The following is a 24540-nucleotide window of genomic DNA, read 5'->3' on the forward strand; positions in this document are numbered from 1 at the left end:
ATTATAATTCTACATAAATATGAAGACCACAGACACGGTTTTACAGGAAAAAACACAATACAGTCGCTGTTTCCTAAAACAGGAGGAAAGCTGGCAAAAACATAGCCGATGCTGTAAATGCGTAAATTACAAGGCTTATCAATATCACTTCCTCATCAGTCAGGCACAAGATCTGACAATATTTACACTTGTGCTTTCCATAAACTGCCGTTGATTTAGCCTATTATTTCAGTTGCAACCCTGGCAGTGGAAGCGATTGGGAGAGCAAATAAAATATATAAAAACATAATTCAAATCAATGTGCAACACACGGCTCAAGAAGCCAACAAATAGCCTATTTGTAATTCCCTCCCATTTAAATCTATATATTTCATAAAAATACCTATCGGGGAATGTTTTAACGTTTATGTGCACACCCCTCTCTCTCTTTCTCCCTCTCCCTCTCTCTCTCTCTCTCTCTCTCCCTCTCTCTCTCTCCACACACCGAGCTCCAATGGATCTTCTAAGAATGGTGACGCCGTTATCAATCGAGTATTGATTGGTCAGTAGGCGGTGCTTTTACACCACCAGGTTAGGTGTTCAGCGTAAATTACCATGCCAATTTAACCCGGGAACAAGTGATCCACGGTCGTGGTACAGAAAACCCTGGGTTGAACCTGAAGTTACCTTGTTAACGCCAAATCTTGCTTCGTAGTACAGGCCTCTGATGAGTCTCAGTTCAGTTTACACAAAACCCACATACAATCACACTTGAAAAGATCCAAACTATCCCTTTATTATAAAACATTGTAATCATCGCATAAGCAAGCCAAAAACAGGAATTTACGGCATCTTTGTTGTACAGAGCAGATATCTTTTCAGGTACTTCCTGAATGTCTTGTCTCGTAGCCCATAAACAACTGGACTGATGAGTCGAGGCAGTACCTGAATAAATATCGAGACAGTGAAGCGAATGGCCAGCACCTCGTTTGGGAACAAGAATGTCAGACCCTGTATTATGAGATCATAAATGTAGGTGAGCATACACAGCAGCAGCTGGAAGCCGTGGAGGAGGACAGTGTTCCTCGCTTTCTTGGCATCTGTGGCAGCTGCCTTTGCTGCGAACAGGATCCTGAAGTATGTATAGAAAAGAGTGAGCCAAACAGTGACCAAAAACACTGAGTTGGAGGCATCTCTCTTCACTGTCAGATTAGAGTTTCTGAAAACATTGACTCTGAGACAAAAAACTCTGGAATGAAAGAATTCCAGGGATTCTGTTGCCAAGGCCACAAATACATCTGGTAGGATCGAGAGTATACTTATTGCCCAAATCAGGCCAATCACACCATACGTTTTCCTGACTGTACAGATCTGGGTGTGGCGGAGAGGGAAGCATATGGCGATGTAACACTCTACTGCCATAAATGCAAGTGTTAGGGGATTGTTTAGATTTGCAAATATTGAAATCATTAGCAGAACGATACATAGAGAGACGTTAAGAGTGAAAATGATGTAACTCAGGACCTGAACGAGAATAAATAGACTCAGCAGGATAATATCGTTGATCACCAGGTGGATGTACAGGATGTAGCGAGGGTTCATTTTGAAAACCTGAATGTGAGGACACAAGTGATTAGGAAACAAGAGTTTTCAGTTTCATTGCCTGAATTCAACCAAAAAGGTCCTAGTAGCCTAGTTCAGCAGTTGCACGGCATCATTTCTTGCAACAATTGCTCGCTCAGGAATGAGGCACAACTATAACACCATACTAAAGTGAGTACCAGTCTATGTCAGGCACTGATTATTTTAGAATATATCAAAAGATATTTTTTAATCCTATGACTTGGTACACACATGCATACATGCTGAATAGATTTCTAGAAATAGACGAGACTCAGACCTGATGTTTTGTGAATGTGTACACCAGGGTACTGTTGACATAGTTGATGGAGATGCAGAGAACCACAGTAATCACATTCTTGATTATAGCTGTGTTTAAAGTGTCCCGATACACAGCTGTTGTGAAATTGCTGCCAGTATTTGAGAGGTTCATCAGTCGACTGTCCAAACTTGTTTCACCAGACAACTGTTTGTTACGTTAGATTTAAAGAGAACAAAATGATAGAATATTATTGATCAGAGGGTCGAGTTCTTTGCCAGACACGAATCACCATCTTGAAAGAAGCTTCTCTCATAAATACAAAGCTTTACAATGCTAAATGAAAAACATTACTAGATTTGGATTCAAATAGGTAAAAAAAAGTCAAAAGTCAATTAAATTTGAATAAATGTCACTTTTACTGTGTATTCATCAACAATACACAATTTTATTTATTTTTATTTTGATATTTAGTAAATGTATTACTGATATTTACACAAAAACAACCATAAAGCGATGCCATGACTAGGTCTGTCCTTGATTAAAGAAATTCTTAATTGACTAACACTCGTATGATTTTGTCGACTAACCAATAGTTGAGTTTCTCCTAAAATGCAAAACACAATTTTAAATCTTTGTTTTACCAGGGATATGCTCATACGTTTCTTGGTAATAAATTACACAGCATGAAATCATAAAAAAACTACTTTTGTACTTCTGCTGTTATTCATGGAGCACCAAAACAGAAACAGTTGAGTTTTTGAAAATTATAAAAAAAATATTTAAAACAAATAATTTGCATTTTGAATCCATCGAGAGAGCAAGATTTAAACCATGTTAATAACAGATATTAAAACGTTTTTTTTTCCGAATACTTTTTCATTCTAGAGTAGAGAACTTCGTTCTTAAAATATAATGTACAAAATGAGCCATACACACAATAAAAATAAAATAAAGATCAATATATTATCTCTTAATACACAAATAATAACAGAAAAAATATATGTACCCACCTTGGCAAAGCTCATATGTGGCAATCGCACAGTAAGTCAGAAGCCTTTTAAAATTACTTACTATGTAGTAGTTGTAGCATGTGTGTGTGTGTGTGTATATATAGAAGTTAAATGCAATTGTCATGGGATCAAGATCAGACTGTGTGTGTGTGTGTGTGTGTGTGTGTGTGTGTGTGTGTGTGTGTGTGTGTGTGTGTGTGTGTGTGTGTGTGTGAGATTAGTAAGTGAACAATGGGGAAGGCCTGTAACTTTTCATGCAGTTTGTGCAGTATGCCTCTTAAGTTTTGTTTGTATCCAAGTTGTAAATTCTAGTTAAAATTACAATAAAATGGCATTACTTATTAATACTTTAGCAGATGCTTCCGTACAAAGTGACTAGCTGTAAGACTAAATATAATCTTATTTACACCTGTAACTGAGACAACAATATGACTACAATCATTATATGTCGGCACAAAACTACAAAACAAAAAACTTTTTGATTCTGCTTTGACTGTCAAATAGAAAACCCTGTATCAATACAGCAGCAGGTTTTTCCTCACATTGTTTAAACTAGCTGTGCCCGTTGAAAATGTGCCTGTTTGGGCCTGACCTCTAGCTCACCCATTGGTGTGTGGCTGTGGCTGTGGCTGGTTTTCTGGCTTGACGATTGAAGCCAGCACTTTGCATTTTTTCGCGGTCATCCTTTTTTCAAGGTTTGTATACGTTCATCTGCATGTAATGTGTTTAGCTGCTGCCTCCGTCCACAGCAGGAAATAGCTTCCGTTGCGGTAGGCTACTCCTGCCTGCTTCCTCAAACTGGGGGCGTGCTGACAGCATTCTACACTCAAAAACTGACTTTTTGGTATAGTAACATATGTTAAATTACCAGTCATAATTTTTACATTGTAAAATTAAGATTCAGTGAGAACTAGAATTTCTTAACTAAATATTTGAATTTTATTCATGTAATAGATGAACTGTGTAAGAGTAGTAACTTTTATTACATATGTACTCATGCTATTTAAATGATTAATTGTTACTGCACATAAACCTGAAAACAGTAGAGTAAAATGTAATCTAAAAGTGTAGCGTGTTTGAATCTGCACATGCGCATTTGGACAGACAGGATACCCGCTACTTTCAGCCAATCAGCACAAAGGAAAACAAACGAGCCAGAGAGGACGGTTAACGTGAAGGTCCACGGAGACGCTGCTCACGCTGCATGGTCGGGTTACCTCAGGTACAATGTCAACGTAAGTTTATGATTTTCTGTTTTGCATTTGTGATAATATACATTATTATGGTTCTGCTTGCTTGATGCAAAATTACATTATGTTACTGTTTTAATCAGGGTTATTTCTGTACAGTAAGGTTTAACTTTTAGCTAGCTAGCTGAAGTTACTAGATTAGAAAAAAAATCGCGTCGAAAATGTGGAGGAAAAGCTCCGTTGTTAATTTCACTTTAAGATGCCAAAGAGAGAAATAGCTTATTGAAAAGTAGAGGAGAGGAAATTAAGTTAAATTTGCAGCGTGTCTGCAGAAAAAGTGATCCCGTCAGGTTAACGTTAGCCGGTGATGATAAGCTCATAAGTTTATTTCAGTGGCTTAGTTACGTTATTTTAAACGTACAAAAATGAATGTAAAACATACTTTCTTGGCCTGTGTGTATACTGACTGTGAAAAAAACGGTCAGGCCGTTCTTACTGAATACAGCACAGCAAGTAAATGATCCAAGCTAGTTGTACCAGACAGACACAGTGCAAATGGCATGTATACCAGTTGTGTACAGGTCCTTTACTTAAGTAAAAGTACTAACACCGCACTGTAAAAATACTCCACTACAAGTAAAAGTCCTCAATTGAAAACCTTACTTAGTTTTAGGTGATTATACACTAATGAAAACATAGTTATGAATATTATTTTCCATTTCTGCCAGTAGATCCTTCTAAACCCTTGGTATATTTAACTTGATTGAATATTGAATAGAAAGCCTCTCATGCAAGTGCAGTCTAGTCAGTTAAGTTATTTCTGCTCATACACATATAAGTTCATCTGTATTTTGTTGTTAAGTCTTATAAATATATGTTTCAATTTACAGGAAGCAGAACAGTTCAGCATTGAGTTGTGGTGTCACGTCAGGTCCAGGATATGCTGCTGGAGGAGCCACTGCAGTGTAAAGAAGTGACTGGTCTACGGTACAACATTCATCTCATTTAGGCAAGTAGAAATCTATGTATGCATGACATAATGTAGTTTTTCCCTATTCTTGATATTTTAAAAATCATTGTTTTAATATCACAAATTGTGTCTGTTCATTTACAGAGTGACCCAATTCTTAGGACAAGCCAATAAGGTGGACAGTTGAGGCAGGACAGATTGACAGGTTTCAACGTTTGTGTCATCATGGAGTATAGTAGGCCTCTTTTGTTATGAGATGGTCATGCAAAAATTGCAACTTTAGAACATCAACACGTTTAGAGCTCTCAAAGCATTATCGATTGAAATATCTATACACTGGTCAGTCATTACCCTGCTTATACTCAGATTGTCCTTGTTCATTTAAAGGTTGGGGTGCACTTCGCACACATTTGTCTAGAGATCATACACAAACTGAACATTTACGGCAAATTGTTTCATTTTCATGTCTTGTATGTAATTCAAATAGGTTCCACACAGAGAGGCAATATTTTGAACACCTCGGAGCACATCTGAAAAAGCACGAAACTGTTCATTGTGTTTTTAAAGATTGTGACTACAGTACTAATATATATTAAACTTTTGCTTCACATAAAAGTAGGAAGCACAATCCTCATTGCCTTGACGATTTTAAACATACAGTATTTAAGAAGCATTCAAGTCAAGCAACAGAACATAGTACTTGGTTGGTAGATGAAAATGAAGTTACTTCTGATGAAACATTTGTCAAAGAGGGTGAAGATTTAGTTCAAGTCATCGTTGATCAGCTTGGTTCCTTATTGCTTAAATTAGACTGCATCTTCAACGTACCTAATAGATGTATAGATGAAATTGTAGAGGAGCTTCAATTTATTACTTGTTCAGTATCTGCACCCATTATTAAAAACATTGTCCATAACACATTAGAAAACCATAACTGCACTGTTGAAGAATTTCTGATCACAGATTTGGTAAATAACATTTGCAAGTTAAATCCTCTGAGTGCAGCCTTATGTGAAGAAGGTCCTCTTGGCACAGCATACCATAGAAATAGGTACTTAAAGGAACATTTCTCTGTTGTTGAGCCGTTAGAGTATATACTTGATGTGAAAGAAGGGAAGACGTTCCAGTATGTACCAATTTTGCAATCTTTGTCACAAATTCTGAAAAATGGGGACATTCAGGAGAAGGTGTTAAAGACTGCAAGACAGTGTGGATCTTTATGTCAGTATGCTAGTTTTCGTGATGGTTCCCACTTCAAGGAAAACAACTTTCTCTCTGGAGAGGAGTTAAGACTTTCACTTCTACTTTATTCGGATGATTTCGAAATATGTAATCCTTTAGGAACCTCTCGTAAAAAGCACAAGGTAACAGGTATCTACTGGGTGTTGGCTGATATTCCATCTGTATTAAGGTCTACGTTATCATCAATTTACTTAGCTGTTTTGTGCAAGGCAGATGATGTGAAGAAATTTGGCTATCCTCGAGTGCTCGAGCCATTATTAAGTGTTTTGAAAAGCTTTGAAGAAGATGGTCTTTTGTGCCCTGTTTGGGAAGAGTCGTAAAGGGAACTGTATTTTCTGTGATTGCTGATAACCTTGGTGCCCACTCAGTTGGGGGGTTTGTTGAAAGTTTCAGTGGGTCATACATTTGCAGATTTTGTGTTGGAGAATGGTCCCAGTTTCAGGAACTTGAAGTCAGGACAGGAGCATTCCCTGGTAGAACAAAACACCAGTTGGATGTTGAAGCAGCATTGGCTAGTAACACCCATAGCCATGGAGTTAAAAGGCTTTGTGCAATTACTCAAAGATTAAATCATTTTCATGTGACAACAGGTTACCCACCTGATGTACTGCATGATTTACTTGAGGGTATTGTACCTGTAGAATTAGCATTGTGTTTAGAAATCTTGATAAAGAAAAAATATTTCTCTCTTGAAGGGCTCAATACAATTATCAAACAGTTCCCATATAAGGGGAAAGACAGGACAAATTGTCCTCAAGGTGTACCACCGAGCTTTGCCTCTCGTAAAACCATTGGTGGTAATGCACATGAGAATTGGTGCTTACTGAGCCTGCTTCCACTTATGATTGGCCCCAAAGTACAGGAAGAGGAAGAGGTATGGCAGTTGTTGATGACACTTAAAGATGTTGTTGAGTTGGTTATGTCACCTACCCACACAGATGAAAGCATTGGTCACCTAGAGAGCCTGATCGCTGAGCATAGACATAGATTTTGCAGTGTTTTTCCACAAGGGAAATTGATTCCAAAACACCATTTTGTAGAGCATTATCCGCAGCTCATTAAAGCATTTGGCCCACTAGTGTCCTTATGGACAATGAGGTTTGAAGCTAAGCACAGCTTCTTTAAGAAGATTGTGAGACAGACTAACTGCTTCCGTAACATTTTGAAGTCTATGGCAAAAAAACACCAGTCCATGATCGCTTACCATCTCCATGGTTCAAGTGTCAAAAAAACTGCTGTCTCTGTATCAAAGATGTCAAGAGTTCCATTAGAGGTTGTAAATGAGAACATACAGGAATTTCTATCACAGAAATTTCCTGAAGAGACAGTTGTTCATTTGACAAACCAGGCAGAGTTTCAGGGAACCAGTTACAGTATTGGCATGATGTTGGTATATGGCTCCACTGGTGGGTTGCCTGACTTTGCTGAAATATTGCAAATGATCGTTGTACGTGACAGCTTGGTGTTTACAGTGAAATTGCAAAGTGCATGGTACTATGAGCATTTTAGATGTTTCAAGTTGGAGTCCACATGCATAGTGAAAGTAATTGAGCAGTCACAACTCACTGATATATACCCATTGAGTACCTATGCAATGGAAGGCGATCGAATGGTTTCTCTTAAACACCACATCTGCTTGTCAAACTAGGTAAAGTATCACTTAAAACTGTTTGAAATCAATTTGTGCCGTATTGTTATTAACACTGTGTCAGGATTTATTTGTGTATTTATTCCAGATTTAAACCTTTTAAAAACAATATTTATTGTATACTTTTTCTGATCTGTCTAGAGCATGCATTAATTATTGGCACTTTTAAACTTAGAAAATATATTGTTTGCTATTATTGAATCATGTCTTTGTTCTTTCTTTTGTCTTGCAGTTCTGCTTGCCCAAGGTTGTGATGATGTCTGCACCCACTCAACTGCGTGTTATTATTGAAGAGACTAAAGTTCACAAGTTGACAATACTAGATGGAATCCCTAGCACAGTAGATGAACTTTTGGCAGCTGCACAGGATCATTTTCAACTCCAAGGGAGTTTCACTGTTATGTACATGGACAAAGATTTTGATAACCAATTCTTCACTCTAACGTCAACAGATGTAGTTAAGGACGAAGACACAATCAAACTAGTTAAAACAGAAGAACCTTCTGTTTTTCTTATATTGACTCACATCAATGAGGTTGCTGCATCCCCCCCTCCAGTGTCACTGGATTTGTCTTTCCAGGATGACAGTTCCTCACTCAGTTCATCTGATACCATCATTTTACCACAGCCCTCAGAGTATCGATTAGAACCATGGCCAACTAATTTTGTGGTACCCACTTTTCCATATAATATTATGAAAGTGATGGCTCGCTTCTTCAGAATCCAAGCATGAACTCTAACATAATCGAGAAACTTGCTGAAGCAATATTCCACTACACACACTACTGGTCTTCACATAATGGCAGTTGTAGAAGCTCTGATAAAAAAGCATCCATGCCTAAGGGAGCCAGGAACCTCATTCTCAGGCTTGTATGGGTGGCAGCAGCGTCTTAAATACAAGACGGCTAATTACCGTTCTAAAATGAGAAGGCTTGATGTACCTTGCCCTGAGCTTGATATCAACTCCTGCCAAAAATTGCAAGAGACCAAAGAGAGCAGAGGTGAACTACCTTCCTCCACATCCAAGTGGAGAAACGAACAACAGTCTGGAGATGGAGAGACAGGAGCTTCTTAAGGAAGTGAAAAAGAAGAACAACACTAAGGTGATTCAACAAAAAATGGCAAAAACATTCTGTCGAAGGCTTGAGGTAGTGAGTGGGAGTCCAGCTGCTGGCAACTTTCAAGAGAGATGGCCTGCTTTGTTTTGTGAAGCTGAGGTAAGTGAATCTATAAACCCTCAAAGATGTTACTTGCTCCACTAGGCAATAACAATAATTTGTTTTAATAAAAGATATTATGGACTACTATTCCTGACTGACACATGAACATAAATAAACTTGAAATGCACTTCTCTCAGAGTTAAATGTAGACAAATAGTGTTCCTCTTGATCATTGCGCTAGTATTTGGCCCATTACCTGATGTTGTACTTCTGAATCTTAGATAAAGGAGGAATTCAGGAGGATTACTACAATTTCCCTGGAGCAAACTTAACACCAAAACTTATTGGCCTGATGAAGGCCAAAGGAGGAGTCGTGGGGACCAAGCTGAGGCCATTCTTGGACAAACTGAGTTAGGTGTGTTTGGTAAAAATTGTGCGTTTTCTCTGCTCTGTCTCCCTTTTTTTTACGTCGCTTCCCAATATGAATGCACGCACAGCACAAATCCTCACACTCAATGATAGCTACATTTCTTCACATCATCTGCCTCATACAAAACTACATAAGTTGATAATGTACACCTTAATAGACGAAACATCAGCCAACACCCAGTAGAAACATGTTTGTGCTTCTCACATATGTCAGAATCATCAGAGTAAAGTAGAATTGAAAGTCTGAACTCACACTTGGTAGTTTCTATGCCCCTGCACACTCCATCTTTATACACATGCTATGTGTACTTAAATGACTGCTTCTTCCTTGCAGATGCATGCTCTCATTTGACAATTCATTGTGTATGAATAATGGTTAATTATTAATACAATATTAATCTGTTCACAGAACCAAAGCATCGAGATGAGACGTGAAGCTATTATCCGCAGCCTCATACTCTACCTTGGTGAGAAAGAAGGGGAACTTTTTGAAGATTGCTTGGTAAAGCATGATTTTTATTTTTTCTGTAAATGTTTCCTGTAATGACAACGATTAAAATTGTAATGTGTTATCATTCAAGTGCAAGTTAAAGTAAGTGAGAAAAGGTGCAGAGGCACACAATTTATGTTGACATTGTAATGATTACATTCAAGTAAAATTTATTCGGGGGCTACCATCTGTGCAGTGCAGCCATCTTGTGTCTGTGTGTTCTACAAATATTTTGCTAATATTGGCTCACTGTAAAATAGATTTAACTAAACGTAACATAATCTGAGCTCTCCTTAATGATGTTCCTTTTTAGCGTCTTCATCCCCAGATAATGAAGTCACTTTTTGTTTCTCAATGGGATTGTCTTAATTTTTTTGTATGCAGGAGGACAACCGTAGTGATGCCACTCAGCACATCCTCAAGATCCTGGTGGTCCATGGTGTTGATGAAGAGCACCCAGTGGATGTGTCCATCATGCTTGAAGGCAAGGAGATGCTGCCAGGATGCGGCAGTGCAGAAACTGTTCCTGGAACTGGATGGGATTAAGCTGTCCCCAAAAGTACAAGCCTTAAAATTAAAGCTCCTTTCTTAAATGCTGTACAGTTCAACTTGTCCCTGGTCAACTATTTGTGGGAAGTTGAAGTCTTGAATGTTTTCCATTTTGACTATGGCACCTGTTCTTCCTGTCATTTATGTTTATTACAGATGAAAGGTAATAAAAACATTCTTGTTTTTATTCTTTATTTTAAACGTTTAGCACCTTAAACTGTTGATCAAAATGTTTTAATGCATTGTTTTAATGGCATAATTGCACTAGTCCAGAGTGCTGATTTGAATGTTGGAATTGCACTGTTGTAAGGTTTTAACTGAATATTTAAAAAAGCACCTTCTTTTGTCATGTGATATGGCCTTTTATTTTATTTTTTATGTATCTTGGGGAGAAAAGAAAATTTAAATGCAGTGTATACTGTAATTTCTTTCTTTAATTTTTTCAAAACAGCAAGAGCATATCAGTGCGAATATGCATGTGTTTTTCATTAATGCCAATCATGCCATGTTATATTTTTGGCTGCTGCTTCACTTTGAATGCATGTTACACAGTTGAATTGTACATGTTAGTGATTCATTGGTGTTAATAACAAAAATAAAACATTTAATTATATATTTTATTTCAATTGCGTGCTTTGTGGTAAAAGTATATGCATAGAGAAAATTATTAATTTAGTAAAATTTATCAAAACAAATTAATAACATTTACATAATTGTAGTGAATAATATAAATGCATACATATAAGTAATTTAAAATGTCAAACAGAAAAAATTAAATAAAATTTACTTCAAAACAGTAAATATCACTGATATGTAAGATTTACTTAATATTTTGATGACCGCAATGTCTTGTATATGAAAATATTTAATTGACTTTACTCAGTTAAAATAAATATAACTTTTAATGTAGATATAATTAAAGGGGTGATAGAATGATTATATAGGGTATTTTACACTGTTCCTTAAGGTCTCCTAATGGGGTATGTAACATTGGTTGGGCTGAAAATTGCCCGAATATTTTATTAGGCCCTTAACTACCCTGTGAATATGGCTCTATTTGGAACAAGAGCTTTTCTTCCAAATATGGTATGCTCATGAATATTCAGAATGAGCTATGCGCTGATTGGTTTGAGCAAACTACATAGAAACACATGGGAGACTCTCATATTTCAGACACTGCAAAGTTATACATTTTTTATCGGGCTATTTCGTTATTAAATTCACTTCTGATACTTTTTTAAGCGAGAAATCAACTATATAAAGCTCAAATATGGGCCGTTTTACGAAAATTGATGGCTAATTGCAAATTTGGTAAGACTGTGTGTCGGAGTTCAGTCGCCGGTGCTGCCTCGCTGCCCGGCCTGCCTTCCTTCACAGACCCCGGCCTGCTATGAGGTACTTGGAGCACGGTCATGGCTGCAGCCCACAGCAGGGACTACCAACACCGCTGCCCTGACAGAGCTCCAGGGCCTTCAACTCCCCTCTTCCTGCTAGCTAAATGGCCCGTTGTGTGAGAGTGAGAGCGCCGTCAGCGAGCTTGTTACACCAGCAATCTGTTACCACATGTTACACACACGTCACGCCACTTATACAAAATCTAATTAAAGGTCTTATAAAGCTAACAACGGTGTCCGATTTCAAGTTAATGAATATTTGTGAAGACAAAGTGTTTCGTTAGCTGCGACTGTCCCTTCAATCCTAGCTATGTGTAGCTACAAACCACGGATAGTTAGCTTCCTTTTCGCCTTAATTCGATTATATTTACAGTTTGAATTTCGTCACGCCGCTTACAAATCATCTAACTATATGTCTTATAAACCTAACAACGGTGTCCGATTTCAATTTAATGAATATTGGTGAAAACTAGGTGTTTCGTTAGCTGCGACTGTCCATTCCTAGCTATGTGTAGCTACAAACCACGGATAGTTAGCTTCCTTTTCGCCTTAATTCGATTATATTTACAGTTTGAATTTCGTCACGCCACTTACACAACATCTAACTATATGTCTTATAAACCTAACAACGGTGTCCGATTTCAATTTAATGAATATTTGTGAAAACTAGGTGTTTCGTTAGCTGCGACTGTCCCTTCAATCTTAGCTATGTGTAGCTACAAACCACGGATAGTTAGCTTCCTTTTCGCCTAAATTCGATTATATTTACAGTTTGAATTTCGTCACGCCACTTACACAAAATCTAACTATATGTCTTATAAAGCTAACAACGGTGTCCGATTTCAAGTTAATGAATATTTGTGAAGACAAAGTGTTTCGTTAGCTGCGACTGTCCCTTCAGTCCTAGCTATGTGTAGCTACAAACCACGGATAGTTAGCTTCCTTTTCGCCTTAATTCGATTATATTTACAGTTTGAATTTCGTCACTCCACTTACACAACATCTAACTATATGTCTTATAAAGCTAACAACGATGTCCGATTTCAAGTTAATGAATATTTGTGAAAACTAGGTGTTTCGTTAGCTGTGACTGTCCCTTCAATCCTAGCTACAAATCCCGGATAGTTAGCTTCCTTTTCGCCTTAATTTGAGTATATTTACAGTTTGAATTTCGTCACGCCACTTATACAACATCTCCCTAAAGGTTTTATAAAACTAACAACGGTGTCCGATTTCAAGTTAATGAATATTTGTGAATTCCAGAGGAATTCTAAGAGGAGGCTAGCTAGCAAGCTCTCATTGATAGAGCTACATCCAGCCGCAGGCTCTATCAATGAGACTCGCGGACAAGCGGCGTTTATTTCCCCAATAATTTGTTTAAATAACTCAACACATTATAATTACACACATTAAAAGATTAACTGGAACCTGTGGTAACAGATTGCTGGCGTAACAAGCTCGCTGACCGTGCTCTCACTTACACACACTGGGCATTTAGCTAGCAGGAAGAGGGGAGCTGCAGGCCCTGGAGCTCTGTCAGAGCACCAGCGTTTAGTAGTCCATTATCCAAAAACCGGTGACTTTGCGCGGGTATGGAGTGCTGTGGGCTGCCAGTCGAGACGGAGCTCCAAGTACCTCAGAGCAGGCCGGGGTGTGTGAAGGAAGGCAGGTCGGGCGGCGAGGCAGCAACACAGGCAGCACCGGCAGCTGAATTCCGACACACAGTTAGACAAAATGTGCAATTAGCCATCCATTTTCGTAAAATGGCCCATATTTGAGCCTTACATAGTTGATTTCTCGCATAAAAAAGTTTCAGAAGTGAATTTTGTAATGGAATAGCAGAGATATGCGCGACCTAGATTCGGAAGACTACCTGATCTCAGGTCAGTTGTGTAGCCTATGTAAATGTTGGGGCGTGACCGTTCTCTTAAATACACCCATGGGCTGACAAAGGTTCCGGTTTTTGGGAGGTTGACGTCAACTTCCAGCTTTGTTGGGATTCGCCCGTTTTCAGCGGCAGTTTCAAAATATGAAATTTTCATAGTAAAGGGGTGTCAGTGGGACTTTGAGCTTCTATGTATGTCCTATTTACCCACCGAACTGTCGTTATTCAACTATGACAGGGTAAAATCGGTTTTGCATTCTATCACCCCTTTAAATAACATTTACTTAATATTTTTACAAAAGTTTAGTTCAGTGGTAAGTAATTTGTACTTGATACTGGCAAGTGAGTTGTACTTGATATTTCAGCAGTAATATTTACTTAAAAAATGTTCATGCAAATTGTTACAGAGATTATATTAAGTAAATCTTACAAGTTGTTTTTTTCAGTGTAGTGTAGCTAATACACTGACTATGGAAAGGTAACTCATACAACCACACTTCACAACATCTGAACTATGCCTTTACTATGGAACCGTGTAAGCATAGCTTGAACAACTCAAAAACAGGACTTTATGCCCTCTTTAGAGTTGTTTGTGGATGATTGTTAGCACTAGTTGTACAGAGCAGATATCTTTTCAGGTACTTCCTGAATGTCTTGTCTCGTAGCCCATAAACAACTGGACTGATGAGTCGAGGCAGTACCTGAATAAATATCGAGACAGTGAAGCGAATGGCCAGCACCTCGTTTGGGAACAAGAATGTCAGACCCTGAGTTATGAGATCATAAACGTAGGTGAGCATGCAAAGCAGCAGTTGGAAGCTGTGGAGGAGGACAGTGTTCCTTGCTTTCTTGGCATCTGTGGCAGCTGCCTTTGCTGCGAACAGGATCCTGAAGTATGTATAGAATAGAGTGAGCCAAACAATGACCATACACACTGAGTTGGAAACATCTCTCTTCACTGTCAGATTAGGGTCTCTAAAAACATTGACTCTGAGACAAAAAACACTGGAACGAAAGAATTCCAGGGATTCTGTTGCCAAGGCCACAAACAAATATGGTAGGATTGAGAGTATACTTATTGCCCAAATCAGGCCGATCACAACATACGTTTTCCTGACTGTACAGATCTGGGTGTGGCGGAGAGGGAAGCATACGGCAATGTAACACTCTACTGCCATTACGGCTAGTGTTAGGGGATTGTTTAGACTTGCAAATATAGAAATCATTACCAGAACGATACATAGAGAGACGTTAAGAGTGTACACAATGTAACTCAGGACATGAAGGAGGGTAAACAGGCTCAGCAGAATGATATCGTTGATCACCAGGTGGATGTACAGGATGTAGCGAGGGTTCACATTGAAAACCTGCAGTGGAGGACACAAGTGATTAGGAAATAAAGGGAAAAGGTATGAACTGTACCAATTGACCTCTCGCCGGCCCCTCCCCCAAAGCGGCCATTGTCCAATCACACATCATAGCAACCGTTACTATGTGAGCAGGTCCGACAAACAAGCAAGATGGTGAAGCGGTGCGGTGTAAATCGGACACTAGATACCCCGAGAGATTGTCTGGAGGATTCATTTGTACTAACGTGTTTACTATTTGGCAGCCTGAAAACTGTTATTAAAGGCTGTAGAAAGAATGCGGAATGAAAAGAGATCATGCGGTCAACAGTGTTGCCATAGTAAATCGGACTCCAGCTTAAGTTTATAGCCTACATCCTTGACACATGTATTCTATAGTCCTAATAGTAATATACAGGCTTATATTGCAATCTCTTAGGCCTACATATAGGTGTACTTATATTTAAATAAACACACAGTAGCTGAGTTTATGCAGTGTCTTTTATTTTACTCGTTTTTTTCATGAGTCAGAACGAGGCAACAGCTGCGGGAGAGTGCGTGTCCTCCACCCCCCCGCGTGCTGGACCCGGTCTCCTGACAGCAGAGGGGCTGGAAAAACAAGCCGAAATAACTCGGTCAATGGTACAAATAAATCGTTCACGTTCAAGAGAAAACGTTTCATAAATGAGGGCCAACGTGAGCGGTACCTACAGTGGATCAAACCGTGTGGACAAATGTGTTGAACATTACGAAGCATAAATACGTCTGCTCAAAGGTAAGGCTAACCGCTAACTAGTTACCGTGTTGTCTAGATCTACTAACTAGAGGCAAGAACACAAATTGGACCAAAGTTAACCTACTCTCTAAGCTAAGTTTAACGAGCCCTTTAGCTTTAGCCAACATTAGTTAACATGTTAGCTAATGCTAGCTACATTAGCTGCTGTTGTGTTGGGTCTTTGAGCTCCCCAACTTTATTTTTCGTCAGTTTACAACAAAGTCGAACATTTGAATACATCCCTCCACTGCATACTGTAACCCCTTTTGCCTCGATCTGGAGGATATCGCGGAGGTATTGCTCCAAAAAAGGTCACTGACATGCACGGGTATACCTCCTCCCGTCATGGCAATCTGTCGCGCTGGTCGTGTTTGACCATTTGTTTGTCGGACGTAGCAACAGTAACTAAGGGGGGCGGGGCTTGGCGAAAGGCTAATTGTTGTATTAGCATGAATCAAAACATAGTCTTCACACCTAATTCTGATTCATGGTGTATGTGGGCTCTCTGCAGAACCGATGCTGTAGCCTACGCCATTGTTAAGATTTATGCTTCTGCACTGGTGTGTCTGCGTCGATCTAGTGTATCTCTTTAAGAGAATAGCAGAGCCTGTGTGTATGTGTGGGGAGTGTGAGGTAGAGCGAGTGGGAGAGTGATGGGTATTGGCTTCGGAGCTAGTACCGACTACGGCGGTGGAGATAGAGAAACAAATTGTCTCCCCTGCAAGTCTGACCACGGTCGGAAAGCTGTAGCAGGAGAAGTTAAACCTCTCCTCGATTCCATGTTGTTCACGGAGAAGGAGAACCTGAGAATAAGTAGGTGCAAATGCGACGCTACCAAGCCACGGCCAAACAGACCAATCGCATTTGTTGTGTTCCTGCGTCACTGTGACATGTAGTTAAATTTTTTGGGAGGTACATATCAGGCTACTTCGTACATACGGGGTAGATTCAACGCAGAACCATAAATCAAACTTAAAGCCCAGTTCAACCAAAGAGTCATATTGAGACAAGTTGAAACTTGCAACTACTGTCAATGCTCTGGTTTGCAACATTCTGAAACCTGCCAGTTTACACCAATGCGACAAGCTGTATTATCTCCATGGCAAGGACTCTCTGTGGCGGCGCGCCACGGTAAAATTTCTGCTGCCATGGTATCAGAAATAAGGCAGACGCACAACAGGGTTTCCACTATGTACATGGCGTACCTCCGCTCCTTCAGCTGTTTATGACAATTCATGAAGTCGTTATTACACGACTCTGCAGAGCCATCTGCTCTACTCAAGCGAACTGTCATCCTGTCCCTGCCTGGGACGACCTGGATTTGACACAGAACCTTCTTGCTGTGAGGCAGAAGTGCTAACCACTGAGCCACCGTGCTGCCTAATATGATGAATTCACTGTTTATCAGACCCCAGATGAGACAAGAAGCTAACGTTAGCGAACGCTGTGGTCCCTCTGCCTTTGACTCCCCGCTGCAGGAGACGCTGTATTCCGTATAGAAATAGACGAGACTCAGACCTGATGTTTTGAGAATGTGTACACCAGGGTACTGTTGACATAGTTGATGGAGATGCAGAGAACCACAGTAATCACATTCTTCATTATAGCTGTGTTTAAAGTGTCCCGGTACACAGTTGTTGTGAAATTGCTGCCAGTATTTGAGAGGTTCATGAGTCGACTGTCCAAACCTGTTTCAGCAGAAAACTGTTGGTTACTTTACAGCTGAAGAGAAAAGAATAAAAGATTATTATTGATCAGAAGGTTGAGTTCTTTGCCAGACACAAATAAACAGCTGGAAAGAAGCTTCTCATATAAATACAAAGCTTTACAAATGTTACATAAAAAAATATTAGATTCAGACTCATATAGGCCAGGAAGAGTAAATTACATTTGAATAAATGTCACTGGCACTGTGTATTTATCAACCATATACTCTTTAACTAACACTTTTTTTTGTCGACTAATCCATTAGTTGATTTAATCAACAGATCTATAAAACTGAGTTTGTCCACAAAGAATCCTGTAAGTCTCAGCTTTACATCATTGTCAACCAGAGATGAGCTCATAAGTAGAGCTGGGCATCAACAATGATTTAACCCTTGTGTGGTGTTCAGATTGTTGTTACACAGCCAATGTTCCTGGGTCTGGTGGACCCACCACATTATCAGGCTTTTAACCCTTGTGTTGCCCTTCGGGTCCCAGTGACCCGAAGGACAACACAAGGATTATGTACTTCCGTTTACTTTGTTGAGAATTGCTCTCTAAACAAGGGTTAATACAGCACCTTAGTTCTTGTTTGTACAGCATTTTGGTCAGCTTAAACTGTGTTTAAATGTGTTCTAGAAATAAACTTTACTTACTTTACAAGAAACAGGGTTTAGAGAGCAATTCTCAACAAAGTAAACGGAAGTACATATCCTTGTGTTGTCCTTCGGGTCACTGGGACCCGAAGGACAACACAAGGGTTAAATCAATACAGCCATAACAATTTATTAAAAAATACTTAATATATGTTTATTTTAGCTCATTTACCAATGATATATCCATCATTTATGGTTCATATTTGCCATTCACCCCTTGTGAGATCACATTTATGATCATATGTTAATTTTCGTTTTTTTTGTAAGAAAATAAGAAAATTATTATAATTATAAAAAAGGTAAAAAAAAAAATGGTAACAAGATTTTTGATCATTATTGGTGCTTATTTCTTAGAACGTAATCAGAACAGGTGAAAGTGCTTGGAATGTAACAATTTTGTAACTTTGTGTGGGAATAGCAGGTGCAGAAAGACAAAAATAGTTTCATGGCACCTACATTTAAATACACTCGGGTCCAGTAGACCCGAACACCTCATATGTAATAGTTATGTGTGTGTGTGTGTGGGGGGGGGGGTGTACCATGTGCAGTCATTGAAAATAAGTAATTTTTTATGTTCTTCACAGAAAATGAGCCAAGGCCAATGAGTTTGAGTTAGAATAAATAATAAATAGCATCATTTGTCTTTTAGGAAACACTGAAAATGGGTCCCACAGACCCGAACACCACACAAGGGTTAATTGATGAAAGAGATTCTCAGAAAACTCCTGCTGTAAATATACAAGCGCGAAAGAACCCTGAAATATTTTTTATAATGCAACAGTTAATTTAGTCAATTCTTAAAAACATTAAGAATCGACCCTCAAAAACTTAGGTTAAAGTATTTTTACTTAACAGGACTAACTTGACCTTCATTGAAAAGGCATATATTAAAATATCGGTCTGGATATTCTGAATTGATATCAGATCACCCTAACAATTATTTTAACCCAGCCCTACTCATAAGTGCCTTGGTATTAAATCATTCAGCATTAAAAAATCATAACAACTGACTAATTGACTGAAGATAACTTTTAAACGACTAATTTGTCGACTAAGAGGGGGAAGCCCTAGTGAAGACACATAACTACATTTACTTGAGACATTTTGAAATGTTACAGTAAAACAAAAACACAGGTGTAAATAATACAAGAAATAATAAATGCTTCAGTTTCAGGTTCCTGGTTCTGTTCACTCTGACTCACTTTCACACTGTCATAACTTAGTGGGACACAGAACAAAGCCATAATAGAGGTTATTAGTAACACCTGGAGTTTTCCTAATAGGTCAAAGACAAATCAACAGTCTTCTGAAGGAGGCACATCCCATAAACCTTTTGTCAATCAGACATTATATTAATCTATAAAATACAAGCGTGACATTTATGAAGTTAATTTTAAGCAGCAATGCCGATTAAAATTAATTCTGGCTTTGTTGCATCTGAAATGCAGTTATTAATTAGTTTTTTATTAAAAACATGCTAGTATATGTAACAATTATGGCTGTTTAAAAAATCGATTTTCTGATTTAAATCGATCTTTACCGATATCAATTCATAATATCCTGAGATTGATCTTTTAAGAGGCTCCATTTTAAAGCTAAACTGAAGAAAAATAGATGATCTAAGGAATTCATGTCAAGATAAATGACGCTCCAAAGTTTGGTTACATTTTGGCAGGGAAGAGGGAAAAACTGCCATGGCCGTTTTCACAGATTTTCGGCTTTAGGTCTCTGTCTCTGCATCACACCCTCTGCACTTCAGAGAGCACTTTTACAAAAAAAATTCTGTCTCTATGTAACTGCTTTGGGGTCAATTCTTAACAACATTAAAAATGTAATTATGCAAAAGGTTAAAGGGTTCCTTGTACAATTTTAAGCATTAGTTCCCTGAGAATCTTCATATTTGCATAATTGTTCTGTAACTGAAATATATATATATATGTGTGTGTGTATATATATATGTATATATATATATATATATATATATATATATATATATATATATATATATATATATATATATATATATATACATATATAGCGCACAAGTACTTTAAGACCATGTTAATGAGAAACATTAAAATAGTTTAATTCTAGAGTTGAGAACATTTTTCAAGTCTAATGTACAAGATGAGCCATACACACACATAGTAATAGTGCAATCGAAATCAAGATATTGTCTCTTAATACACAGATAATGAAACAGAAGAAAGAATATGTACCCACCTTGGCAAAGGTCATATGTGGCAATCGCACAGGTAGTCAGATGTCTTTTGAAATTACCTATATATAGAAGTTAAATGCAAATGCCATGGGATCGTGTGTGTGTGTGTGTGTGTGTGTGTGTGTGTGTGTGTGTGTGTGTGTGTGTGTGTGTGTGTGTGTGTGTGTGTGTGATCAGTAAGTGTACATTAGGGTAGGCCTGAATCATTTCATGCCGTTTGTGCAGTATGTTTCATAAGATTTGTTACCAAGTTGTATATTCTAGATGAATTCACAATAAAATAACATTAGTGTACAACGATTTGTCAGATGTGATCTGTACAAAGTGACTTCCCATAAGTAATGTTGGGTACTCGCATCTGAACCAATATCAGTACCTGAAATTCAGTTCCCGGTATCCAACAGTACTTTTTTCGATACTTTCCCTCTGTAATTACAAAAACATTATTTCCGTTGTAAAAATAATTCCAAACCTATTTATCATATTTACTTAGAACATTATGTTATTTATTTAGAATATTTTACACTGACAGAAATTAAATAAATATAACATTCCTCCCTCTCTCCTCCCAAACCCGTCTCCATAAACTATTAAATTGAATAATTATTCAACTTTTTATATTCATCATTTTAATTGCTCTTTAATGTGTCATGTCAAGCACTTTGAATTGCCTTGTTACTGAAAGGTGCTGTAGAAATAAAGTTGCCTTGCCTTACAACCTCAGCATGTCAGTCAGCCCCAGCAGTGTTGGTCATCTTACTTTAAAAAAGTAATTAGTTACAGTTACAAATTACTTCTCCCAAAAAGTAATTGAGTTAGTAACTCAGTTACAACATTGTAAAAGTAATTAGTTACTCAGCAAAATAACTGTGACTGTTATTTTTTATGTTCTATAACGCTATTAGAATTAGAATTAAAATTAGAAATTTAGGAGTTATCTTTGATCAGGATATATCCTTTAATGCCAATCTAAAACAAACCTCAAGAACAGCCTTTTTAAATCTTCGTAACATTGCTAAAATTAGGAATATCCTGTCTCAAAACGACGCTGAAAAACTAGTCCATGCATTTGTTACTTCCAGGCTGGACTATTGCAATTCCCTACTGTCAGGTTGCTCAAATAAGTCTCTTAAGACTCTCCAGCTGATCCAGAATGCTGCAGCGCGTGTTCTCACAAGAACTAAGAAAAGAGATCATATTTCTCCTGTATTAGCTTCTCTGCATTGGCTTCCTGTTGAATCCAGGATTGAGTTTAAAGTCCTTCTCTTGACCTAGAAAGCTCTAAATGGTCTAGCACCATCATATCTAGAAGAGCTCCTAATACCCTATTGTCCCACTAGAGCACCGGCGCTCCCCAGAATGCAGAGTTACTGGTGGTACCTAGAGTCTCTAAAAGTAGAATGGGAGCTAGAGCCTTCAGTTATCAGGCTTCTCTCCTATGGAACCAGCTCCGATCTGGGTTCGGGGGCAGAAACTGTCACCTCATTCAAGAATGAACTTAAAACTCTCCTATTTGATAAAGCTTATAGTTAGGGAGTGAGGAGTTGCAGTGTTCACCTAACTGGCCCAACTGCTTCTCTTCATAATTGTTAGATTAATAATACATAACAAAGTAGAGGGAGGCAGGCCGCCAAGCCAGATCCGGCAGGGGGAGAGTTCTAAGCCCGAAAAAGCTACCTCTCCTTATGACCTGTCTCTCTTAGTTACCTGTTATAGTTACGCTGTTATAGTCCTAGACTGCCGGGGGACTTCCTTCCTTTGACACACTGAGCTGCTCTCTCCTCTCCCTTTCTATTACTGTTACTATTACTATTACTATTACTATTTGTGTGCAGCCCGTCCCAGAAATTACTAAGTTACTAAAGTTACTAATCCTAGCTTCTGGGGAGTTTACTCCCCCGGAGTCCTTATGCTTTTTCCCCAGCGTATTTCCTTGGAGAACGTTGGCACCAAGATCCTGGTCGCAGCTGTCGCCGCGTGGTCCTGCTGCACTCCCTGCTGAACTCAGTGATGCCCTGCAATGTCATGCGCGTCCTGCTGAACCCTGCAGCTTCCGCTACATCCAGTCACTGTTCCATTATTAATGTGACTACTATCGCCACTGTTCATCACACCCCCAACCGGCTCGTCAGACACCGCCTACCAAGAGCCTGGGTCTGTCCGAGGTTTCTTCCCAAGAGGGAGTTTTTCCTCGCCACTGTCGCACTGCTTGCTCTTGAGGGAATTACTGGAACTGTTGGAATTGTTGGGGCTTTGTAAATTATAGAGTGTGGTCTAGACCTACTCTATCTGTAAAGTGTCTCGAGATAACTTATGTTATGATTTGATACTATAAATAAAATTGAATTGAAATTGAATTATTACGTTCTATAACATCTTTAACGTCAAAGCTTCATAAGATTTGAGTTGCTTGAGACAGACGTAGATGAAGTTTTTTTTCCTGGGCATAGCGTTCATGTTACATAAACATTCTTGCCTTTAATTTCAATGTGACGGTACCTTTGAATTTCCCTGGCTCGTCTCCATTGTTGCTATCTTGAGTTTAGTGGTAGACACAGCATGCGTTAAACAGCGTGAGCAGGGCATCCGCCCACCCAGCCAATCATCATCACATTTGCAACGGTGTCATCATCCCCACCCCTGCTCTCTCCAGGTAGCTGATGTGTAGCGAAAGCCACCTCGTGCTTCATTCAACCAAATTGTAGTAACGCGCCACTTTACATTCTCAGTAACGATGACGTAAAAATAATACCGTTAGTAACGCCGTAATACTTAAACGCCGTTACTCCCAACACTGGTCCCCAGGGCATAGAAACCACTGTTGTGCCTGCTTGTCTCACAGGAAGTCAACAGCACAGCGACTGCTTTCAACTCACCATTAATATCATATCACAGTGAAAGGTGTTTGCGTGAAGTTTTGAAAAACTGTAACCACACTTGAAACCACATCGGCATCGCCGTGACTCACTGTGACTTCAACAAAACTGCAGAGCCGAAGTAGTTTGCTCCGTCCGCACCTCTGCACGCGTGTGTGTGTGTGTGTGTGTCAGAGCTCCGCTCTCTGTCAACATGCAGAGAGGACAGATAAGTTTGCGCTTACTCAGTGTCAGGTACCGAAATTTGGCACCGTTTGATTTTATGTAAACCAATACTCGGTAATACCGACGTGATTCAGTCGGTACCGGTAAAAGTACAGGGTTCGGTACTCAACCCTACCCATAAGAACAAAAATAATCTCATTTATACCCTTTAACTCAGACAACAACACAACCACAATCATTTAAATGTCACCACGAAACTAGAAAACAACAAACATGTTTTTTCTGGTTTGACTTTCAAACAGTAAGCCCTGTATTAATACTGTAACAGCAGCAGGCTTTTCCTCACATTGGTTTAAAGTAGCTGTGCACGCTAAAAACGTGTATGTTCCGGACGTGACCACCCATTGGTTTGTGGCTGATTTGTGTTTGTGGTTGGCTTGACTGCCGTTTTGAAGCCAGCCGTTTGCATTTTGCTGGCTGCCATCTTGGTATATTTCGTGCCAGTAGACCATATTTGGGCAAAAGGTTGGAGCTGGGAAGGATGATGTGTCTAAGCCAGTGTTGTTTATGTTTCCAATGGTGCTGCGCTAAGCTAAAGAAAGAAAGTTACAGATTTTCAACCCTTGTTGAGTTTTGCCCGTGAATAAACGTGGACCTCCGTGCACTGGCACCATTTATCTGCATCCGAGTAGCTGCTGCCCTACCGTGCAAGGTGCCATCTCATCAGGAGGGGAGGGATAAACAGTCAGTCACATACACACTCACATCAATTTTGGGTTCGGCATCCTGCCCAGGGACACTTTGTTATAACCTGCCTGCTTCTTCAAATTGGGGGTTTACCAACCGCCATTTACTACTAAAACACTAACTATTAACAAGGTAGCTTGTTAATAGCACTTCAAAACATCTGAACTATCCCTTTATTATGAAACAGTGTAAGCATAGCATGAACAACTCAAAAACAGGAGT

General features: G+C 39.0%; 2 protein-coding genes across 2 annotated transcripts; both read right to left on the reverse strand.

Annotated features, from left to right (window-relative positions):
- Positions 1-555: 555 nt before the first annotated feature.
- Positions 556-2032, reverse strand: LOC120557966 (odorant receptor 131-2-like). The gene is made up of 2 exons (XM_039798719.1): positions 1880-2032; positions 556-1590 (listed from the first exon to the last, which is right to left on the reverse strand). Exons 1-2 carry the CDS (start codon positions 2030-2032, stop codon positions 823-825), a joined length of 921 nt encoding a protein of 306 aa, XP_039654653.1. The 3' UTR covers positions 556-822.
- A 12365-nt stretch (positions 2033-14397) lies between these two features.
- Positions 14398-17620, reverse strand: LOC120557105 (odorant receptor 131-2-like). Its single transcript, XM_039797140.1, has 2 exons — positions 17468-17620; positions 14398-15195 (listed from the first exon to the last, which is right to left on the reverse strand). Exons 1-2 carry the CDS (start codon positions 17618-17620, stop codon positions 14398-14400), a joined length of 951 nt encoding a protein of 316 aa, XP_039653074.1.
- Between the last annotated feature and the right edge of the window lie 6920 nt (positions 17621-24540).

This window comes from Perca fluviatilis, chromosome 4 (assembly GCF_010015445.1).
Source record: "Perca fluviatilis chromosome 4, GENO_Pfluv_1.0, whole genome shotgun sequence".
Classification (NCBI taxonomy): domain Eukaryota; kingdom Metazoa; phylum Chordata; class Actinopteri; order Perciformes; family Percidae; genus Perca; species Perca fluviatilis.